Genomic DNA, 9,913 nt, shown 5'->3' with positions numbered 1-9,913 from the left:
CTCATACTAATTTAGAATAATAAGGTCTAACTCAATCCTACATAACAAACTTGTAAGGTGAGAGTTATTATTCATTTATATACTCTTTAATTATTTTATTTCTAGTCGATGTGGGACTAAAGTTTTTCTTAATAAATAATTGTCGCTAATAGTAAATTTTAGTGTGATATAATTATATTTTTAGTGACTATTATATATTAGTCACTAATACTTTTATTAAATAATAAAACAAAGGCAATTAATTTATTGCCGGTAAATAATTGTCGGTAAAAATAAATTTTGTTGTAGTGCAAAAAGAATGGAGAACAAAATTCCTTAAATTAATTTTAGAGTGTCTCAAAGTCTGTTTGACAAGGTATTGCAAAAGTTTATATTTTATAAGTTAGTTAGAATAAAATAAATTTATAACTTAATGAAAATAAACTAGTTTATAATTAAACTACTAGTTTTTTATTCCAGTTAATTTATATGAAATTATGATTTATTTTAAATAATTAAATGAGTTTTTTATATCATTTTTATTTATCGATTACCTTATCAATTATTTATATCAAATATTTTTAATTTTTAATTTTAAATTTTGTAATAATCCATTAGCCTATAAGTTTTTAATTTTCAAATTTTAATTTATAAACTTTCAATACTTCTCGAAAAAAAATTATAAACTTTCAGTTAATTTATTCGTAATATATATATAATGAAACACTCTCAATGTTTTATTTACTTATTTATTTCCTTCCGTAAGTGGCACATTATTTTTGCTCATAATAGAGGTACCAAATAGAGGTACCAAAGGCTCATAATGCTATGACAAAAAGTGCTTACGATATTTAATGAATCGCCAAATAAAAAGCATATTGGACCTACGGATTAATGCGATGAAATATTTCAAGTTTAAACCTCGTTTTTAGATATAAACAAATAATGGTTGTTCATCACATTCAATACATTTCACTATATCTTAACCTTCCGCCTATTAGTATGAAATAGATAAATAATTATAACTAGCATTTTAATTTATGTAATATATGAGATAAATATTTATTTTATATAATTAAAATTTATAGTAAATAAATAGTTTAAATGTATAAATTATATTAGAATTAAAATTTATAATAAAATTTATATTATGATATATTATATTGTTTTTAACTATTAATAATTTTTTTAAGTATAAAAAATGAATGAACTTAAAATAAAATGAAAACAAATAAGAGATTATAGAAGATCCGTAAAAATATCATTAAAAAAGACTTTTACAAATATTATCGATGAATAAAAAATGACTAAAAGTACTCATATAAAATAACTCCAAATTTATATATAGTAGCGTAAAAAAAAGTACTTCTTAGCTGTATATGTTTAAAAATAAAAAATAAAAAAAAATTATATAATGATATATACTATATAGTGACACATTACTTATCATTAAAAAATTACTTTTGCTCACTCTATAGATACAATATATATTAATATATTATTAAGAAGTGTATGTATAACTTATAATAACATATAATGTATATTATTAAATTTTATTTAAAATCAACAGTAAAATTATATGTAAATATATGTCAAATAAATTTATGTTTACATATTTATAGTGATACCTTTTGTATGTTATTGTATGCAACATTTTCTATAATAAAATAAAATACATGATAAAAATAATTGAAGTTAAATGTGTGTGAGTGGTGAATTTTTTACTAAAATAATATTTTTTTAAAAAAAATTTACCAAAAAAGCATCTGTACTACTTTATTTACCCAAATAGAACCTTTTACTGTTCATGTTCAGAATTCGATTCCCGGGGAACCCAATTCTGAGAAGTGTTTAATATTTTTTTTTCTTTTCTGTTTGTAGTTCGGGTTGTGGGTAAATGTTGCAACCGGAACGTCCCGTTCTCCAAGCAAAACAGGCCGTTCTGCTTGCACGAATAATCTGTTATTTTTGAAACTGGAACTTCCAAGCAGAACGGTCCGTTTTGATGCATTCATCATGTGTGTTTTTTTGCATCCAGAACGGCCCGTTCTGAATGGAGAACGGGCCGTTCTTCTTGCAGAACGACTCCGTTCTCCAAGCAAAACAGGCCGTTCTGCTTGCACGAATAATCTGTTATTTTTGAAACTGGAACTTCCAAGCAGAACGGTCCGTTTTGATGCATTCATCATGTGTGTTTTTTTGCATCCAGAACGGCCCGTTCTGAATGGAGAACGGGCCGTTCTTCTTGCAGAACGACTCGTTCTGCAAGGAGAACGACCCATTCTCCATTCAGAACGGGCTGTTCTGGTTCCAGTTTTACACCATTCTCAGGTCCAAAAATGCAAAAAAAAATAAAATTTAATAGCTCAGAATTCGGTTCCCAGTAAAAGGTTCTATTTTGGTAAATAAAGTGGTACAGATGTTTTTTTGGTAATTTTTTTTAAATTTTTTTTTATTTTAGTAAAGTGGTTAATAATTAGAGAGTATGAGTGGTCTTGTTGAGTAGTTATTTAAAGGTTATAAGAAGTTTAAAAAATATTTTTTTATTCATTAAAATTACAATGACAACATCAAAATTTGAACTTAGGACCTTGTGCATACTACCCAACTCCGTTTGAAAAATAAATTTATAAAAGTAAAGGAAAAAAAGAATCAAACTAAATAAAAAAAAGCATGGGAGAAAAATAGTGTTTTTTAAGCTAAGAAACAAAACAATTAACAAAATATGTACACGAAAAAATAATTATTAGATTATAAATAAAAATAATTAATTGTTCAGATTAAAACTTAGTCATTAACTCTAATAAAATCATTACTAATATTGTCTAGATAATTATCATCACTTGTCGTCGTCACCCAATACCATTATCACCATCAGCATTGGGGTACAATTGTGGTGGTTAGGACAACAACAACAACAATAAAATAATAGTAATGGTATTAGCAACAATTTTACTATTAATCTATCATCATTGTCATTACTATTATGTTGCTATTACTATCATCACTACCACCCAAAAAATTACGAGGACCAAAATTATAATAAAAGACTTTTGAGAACCTAAAATTGTACATTCTAAAATTATGAAGACTAAAAGTGAGTTTAAACCTAAATATTTTATTCAATCTTAGATGGTATTGCGTTGATGCACTAACTATTATTAGGGGTAGGTATACGCACCAATCTGATCCAAAAACTCCATATTTTTAACAAGTTGATAAATTTGATATGTGAAATAAACAATAAAAAAATTAAAGCCTGTATTTAACTTATTAAGTCTGTGAATAAACAGTCTAATGTGTGGATCCAATAAAATATGAAAATTTAAAATAATAAAAATATTTTTTCAAATTAAAAGATTTTTTTTCCTTTCCTTTCTTAAGCTATGGAAACATGAAAAAGAAAAGAAATATATTTTTAATAATATCAAACATTTTAAGTAAAAGATAAAGTCTCAACATATTAATGTTTACACATTCTAACAAAAACATCCATTTTTTTCTTAAAAACTTAAAAATTCAAATACACTATCCAACACATTAAAATTTTAATTTCTTCAAAATTTAAAAGTCTAAATATACTAATTAAATATCAAAGTCTATTTGTCTTAAAAAAATAAATAAAACATTATTATTAAACAGGTTAGTCCATAAACTTTGCAAATTAAGCATGTAAAGTTTGTGAATTCCACGAGCTGAACCTAAAAATATGATATAATTAAATGAATTTTTAAAATAACAAGTTTGTATTAGTGTGGATTGTAAATTTAATGGACCGGTCCACGAACTTTGACTCATATCCTCACCCCTATCTATTATAGGGTTCGCTATAAAATTCATTTATTAATTATATAAAGAAAATATAATCATAACACGATTTATTAGAAACATTTTTTTATTGAAAAAACAAATTTAACAAGCTGCGTTTTTTTTAAGAATGAGTCATTTTTCTTATTCAATAAACTCTTTTTCTCGGTATAAAAAACAATGAAAAAGGAGGCTCATGTAAGTTTCTTGTTTAATAAACTTCACTAATAAATTAATAATTTTTATTTAAAATAACAGAGTGTGAGTTAAAAAAAAAGAGTATATTTAAGAGTGTGTTATTAACAGTATTAAAATACAAAAGTAAATTTATCTTTAAAAAAAAAAAATAGAAAAGAGCAACAGACACAAACATATAATAGGGTGGGTGGCGATGTGAAAGTATGAAGCACGCACACTTAAAAATTAAATTAGACGTAGAATTAGTTACTGAAGAGTGAAGAAGAATGAATAAATAGATGGAAAGAATGAAAAATAGGGAAAAGCGAGCAGTGCAAGGTGGCAAGGAAGCACGACGTTGAGAAAAAGCCAAAACCGAACACCAAACAGCATTTTTATTCCTCAGTGTGCAAACCATGAAGACTCTCACAGTCCGAGGTTCTCAGTTCTCACACACATTACCACTCTTCCTCTTATTCTTATGATAATAACTGTCGCACCAACCTTATACCCTGTTCTGTGCTCTTTTTCATATTCAATTCAATAACAACGTGTAGAGAGAAGAGGATTAATGCAGAGGCGTAGGACGGTTTCACTCGGCATGCTCAGGAGGTTCCTCGCCGCAACAATTTTCTCAGTAGTTGTCACTTCTTTCTTCTTTGTTCATGTTCACGTTTCTCCGTCCCCCACTGATCACAAGTTCAATGAAAAGATCCCCTCGGTTTGTTTTCTCTCTATTCCTCTGTTTTTCTCTTTTTTTTAAAAAAAATTGAGGTTTTTTTAGGGCTCTCCTTGTTACTCCGGGGGTTCTGGAAAATCCCGTGATCTTCTCTAACTGTGTTTCGATTCTAACAGATTCTGTTTTTTTTTTTTTTTTTTTTTTTTTCTTTTCTGGGAGGGGGTGGTTTAATGATGCTTAATTGATAAGGCTTTAGAATGAGTCTATTTTGCGGTTCTCTTTGAAAAGCTTCGATTTTCAGTGTATTGTTGACTTGAACTAGATTGCCATTGGCGTGTACAAATATGGAAAGTGTGGGAGTTTGGCTTTTCGGAATTTGTTTTTGATATTTCGGTTGATAACTTAGTGATCAGAACTCATTCCATTTCCTTCTTTTTATCTTTTTATGTGAATTTCTAAATTTGACAGTTTCATGACCCGCAAAGCTGGACTCGAGAACTCGCTCCGCCTCATCTATCCATGGCTCCGCTCTCTGTTTCCAAGGTTTTTTTATTTCCAATCATTATTTTATTCCCTTAGAATTGATTGTTGATCTGTCGTCTTGGATGCTGAGAATGTCACTGAGAAATTAAATCAGTCCACTGGGTAGTGATCCCAGTATTTTTTTTTTCTCTTCATTTTTTGATGAAAAAGCTATATTAATGTTACTCTTTTCACTTGCTTATTTGAGTAAGTTACTAAATATTACTAAACCATCCTAAATGCAAAAGTGTATTTTTTTTATTAGTTTTTTTCCTTTTGTTCCTAACAATCAGTGGGGAGTTTCTTCTTTGCTAGTTGCATTTCTCTTGGTTCTGTTCAGTACTAAGTGTTAATGTTTATTGATCTCATCAAATTGTATTGTCAAATGACATTTTTTATTATTTATTTTTAGTGCTTGTTAGCTATGCTGGGGTGTCATTATCTTGGCAGATATATTTTAAATTCTGCAAGGCAATTATGCACCTTTTTTGTTTGTTTTTTGTTTTCACTGCTCTAGTTTTGTAGATGAAGGATTCAAGAAAGGATTCAGACTACGAGAAACTGTGGAAGCCTCCACCAAATCATGGGTTTATACCCTGTGCAAAGCCTACTCCTAATTACACAAGTAAGAAACTTGAACTTGTGTAGCAATTTGCAAGTGTCATTTCTTTATCAGTCCTTAATTGAAGGGTTAACTGTTTATCCAGCTCCTGCAAGATCACGTGGTTACCTTTCAGTTCATACGAATGGAGGGCTAAACCAAATGCGTACTGGGGTATGAGTTCTCTCTCTCTCTGAATTGCTTTCATACGAAAGTTTTAGTTTTATTGTCACTCAGCTTTTTCCATGTTGAATTTTTCTCTTCTTATTTGATTGTTGTTATATGTTAGAAAGTTCTCCATGAGTGTAGTTTCTGAGAAGTTGTATTTCCAAGTTACTTCAAGACAAAAAAGTTTGCAAAAATGCCTAATTGGGGTGACAAAATCTAGACTTTAGAGAACATCAACTACTACATGTTTCACTTTTGGATGTTCTTTATCATTGTACTGCTAGAAGCTGAAAGTTTGTTTCCTCTGCTACAGATATGTGATATGGTAGCTATAGCACGTATCATAAATGCCACTCTTGTAATTCCAGAACTTGATAAAAAGTCATTTTGGCATGATACTAGGTAACTTTTGAATTCTATTTTTCTATTATAGTTGTCTATTTTGGATTTTACATAATTAGATTTTATAGTCTTTTGTTTGATCTGCAGCAATTTCTCTGATATCTTTGATGAAGACTGGTTTATTAGTTCTCTAGCTAATGATGTAAGAATCATTAAGAAGCTTCCCAAAAAACTGGTTAATGCAACCAGAATTGTCATGCAATTCAAAAGCTGGTCTGGCATGGATTACTATGAGAATGAGATTGCTTCCTTGTGGGATAATTTCAAAGTACGTATTCTGGTTGAAATATGTTGGTGTATGCATTGCTATGTTATTATTCATTTATTTACATTAATTTCTAACATATTTTACTACCATCTTATTATTGATAACCTCTAAAGGTAATTCGAGCTAGCAAAACTGATTCTCGGTTAGCAAATAACAATCTACCTCCAGATATTCAGAAGCTTCGCTGCCGTGCTTGTTATGAAGCTCTTCATTTCTCTCCTCACATCGAAAAAATGGGAAAAGTATATAAGTAGATATTAACTCTTATTGGCTTCGTTGAATACTTTCTCGTACTCCGTCCATTACTTTATGATTTTTTTGATCCTTGTAGATATTAGTGGAAAGGATGAGGTCATTCGGCCCTTATATTGCATTACATTTACGTTATGAGAAGGATATGCTTTCATTTAGTGGGTGCACACATGAATTATCTACAGTTGAGGCTGAGGAGCTGCGAATTATCAGGTATCGATGATTCAAAATGATTAGTTGAAATCTCCTCTTTTTCCTGATATCTAATGTTTGAAGTTTACTATTATGCACCAAATCTGTAGAGAGAACACTAGTTATTGGAAAAGAAAGTACATTAACTCCACAGAAGAGAGGTCTAAAGGGTTTTGCCCCTTAACTCCAAAGGAAGTTGGAATTTTTCTGACTGCTCTGGGATACCCATCAAAGACTCCAATATATATTGCTGCTGGGGAGATATATGGGGGTGAGTCCCATATGACTGACCTGCTATCACGCTATCCATTGTTAATGAGCAAGGTGAGCAATTACAATTCTTTGTTGCAGTATGTTGGCAAAGTTTGATAAAACATCTTTTGAACGGATATTCTTCTAGTGAAGTTTGATAGTGTCTTGGTATTTTTAATGTCTCTCCAAGATTGACCCAAAATTTTCATTTAGTAAATAGTTAATATGCATTACCATATTGAGGTTTTGATAGGAAAGGTTTACTTTACATGGTCTCATCCATTATATGATGACATCATACTCCCCTATACACCTCTTGAATTGAAAAATAATGCAATGTCAAAGGGATTGGATGATTGGTAACTGAAAATCTATCCTAAAAGAAACAAAGACAAGGGTGCCTCTATTATTTAAATGCATGAGGAGCTTTACATCATAAGCCAGGTTCTCTACTAACTAAACACTGATATCAGATTAGTGACATTTTGCATTGATCCAGCTCTTGTTATATAGTTAAATCATTTAGGTGCAGCCATGCCTTCTATCTATGGCCAGTGTAGAGTTTAAGGCAAGAAGTCTAAATTTTGATTATGAGTAACAACAGTCAGCTGAGAATGCATTAATATCATGTTGATAGCCTACCTATGATGAATTTCAGGAAAAGTTGGCATCCATTGAGGAGCTTGAACCATTTTCTAGGCATGCGTCTCAAATGGCTGCTCTTGACTATATTGTATCCGTTGAAAGTGATGTATTTGTACATTCTTACCCTGGAAACATGGCGAAAGCTGTTGAAGGCCATCGTCGTTTTCTTGGGAGCGGAAGAACAATATCTCCTGATAGGTGAGACTCTTTTCAAAAGCTGTCATCATTACAAAGCTGTTCTGCATGACCCCAATTCTTTTATCAGGAAAGCGCTTGTTCGTCTGATTGATAAACTGGCAAATGGATCAATAACTGAGGGGAAATCACTGTCTAATAAAATTATTGATCTCCACAAAACACGGTAAGTGATAGGAGAAGCATTAATGTATATGCCAAGTAATTTTTTATGATTGTTACATAAGTACTAATTTATGTTTATGTTTTTTTCTTGGTTATAGTGTGAAATGTTACGTAAGTAATTATATGATTTTATAATTGACATTTCTAAATATCCCATCATTTTTATGATTTTGATAGGCTCTATCATTTTTAACACACCATTATTATTATTATTCCATGAAAATATCTTCCTATATAGGCTCTTTGTGATCCATGTTTTTTTTTTTCATTTTTATTGAATGAATTCGTTGCCTACTAGCTTCACAGCCTAGGGTAACTCTATTTATCTCAAGCCATATAGGTCAAGTAATATTGACCGAACACCACTGCCAGTGTGATTACGAGCTTGACAGAAGATGATGTTGATTTGTCTGGGAATTGTCATCACTTATAATTACATGATTCTCACTTTTGATCAAATGCTGTTAAAAAGGAAAAACTTTTGTTTATTTGAATTTGTGTTTATCGTGTGTTGAACAGGCTTGGCTTCTTCAGGAAGAGAAAAGGACCCGTTTCTGGAACAAAGGGATTGGACAGGTTTCGCACAGAAGAAACATTTTATGCAAATCCTTTACCTGGTTGTTTATGTCGGACAGAATAACTCTCTATAAACGGTTCACACTATAGGTAACCAGACAAGGCAAAGCTTTTTCCTTGAATAGATCTATGTTGGTGAAAGGACGTCACATGCATCTTCCTTTTTACCAACATTTTAACACTGGATCAGCTGGAATGTGTTACAAGGCTGTTGGCTTACTGTATATATTCATGACAAGAAAAAAAAAAAAAGAAGAAGAAACAGAGTACCATAGAAAGGAAAAGGAAGGAGGGAGATAAAAAAAGAAAGAAAGATGCGGGATTTGATACACAAAGTTGGTGAGGATGACAACCTGAGATTCTTGAGTGTCATTGGGTGTTTTGGAAGGCATGATTCGTTCATTCATTCGTCAGCATTACTTGTTTATGTAAAAAGCTTTTAGATTTGGTCAGGGACTCAATGCACACATTATTGCAAATATTTTTTGTCATGTTCATTATTGGGATTATAGTTTTTAATTAATCCAACAGAATAGTTAGCTCCACATTTTGTTAATCCCGATGTTAAGCATATTTTATTTTATGGCTTGATTTTGTTTTTATAAATCCAAAAAAAAATTAAAGTTTGTGGGCCACAACAATAGTACCCAATTGAGCCAAAGTTTTAATATTAAATATTACCACAAAATAACATGAGTCAAGGTCACTCAGTAAGATAATGGAAGGTAAGCTTCATTGTTGAGAGAAAAATAATTCAAATCATTAGGTAAAAATCCTGAATGGTCCTTCAGTGATAAAGAAAATAGAGGTGAAGACAACTAAGAGATTTGCCTAGAAGCATCGATCTTTAAAAAAATGCGTAATAGTTCTCTCATCGAATACTTTTGTGTCAAAGATGAATAAGGCTAAATGATCAATCGAAGTTATAGGATGTAAAAATAAATTGGTAGGGGAGTATTCAACAATATAAAAAATAAATTTATCTTTTATTCAAATATTGAATACTAATCGAGTTGATTAAATGAGATTTTGT

The 9,913-nt window shown here is 30.4% G+C and overlaps 1 protein-coding gene across 1 annotated transcript; it reads left to right on the top strand.

The window, feature by feature from the left end:
- Nucleotides 1–4,197: 4,197 nt before the first annotated feature.
- Nucleotides 4,198–9,436, top strand: LOC109787937 (O-fucosyltransferase 7). The gene is made up of 13 exons (XM_020346541.3): nt 4,198–4,401; nt 4,521–4,684; nt 5,111–5,185; nt 5,690–5,789; nt 5,872–5,939; nt 6,247–6,335; nt 6,423–6,603; nt 6,717–6,845; nt 6,935–7,068; nt 7,158–7,371; nt 7,958–8,142; nt 8,210–8,305; nt 8,824–9,436. Exons 1-13 carry the CDS (start codon nt 4,380–4,382, stop codon nt 8,942–8,944), a joined length of 1,578 nt encoding a protein of 525 aa, XP_020202130.1. The 5' UTR covers nt 4,198–4,379; the 3' UTR covers nt 8,945–9,436.
- The last annotated feature ends 477 nt before the right edge of the window (nt 9,437–9,913 follow it).

Source organism: Cajanus cajan, chromosome 6 (assembly GCF_000230855.2).
Source record: "Cajanus cajan strain Asha chromosome 6, NIPB_CcT2T_4, whole genome shotgun sequence".
Lineage (NCBI taxonomy): Eukaryota > Viridiplantae > Streptophyta > Magnoliopsida > Fabales > Fabaceae > Cajanus > Cajanus cajan.
This window is presented reverse-complemented; position numbering and strand designations above follow the sequence as displayed.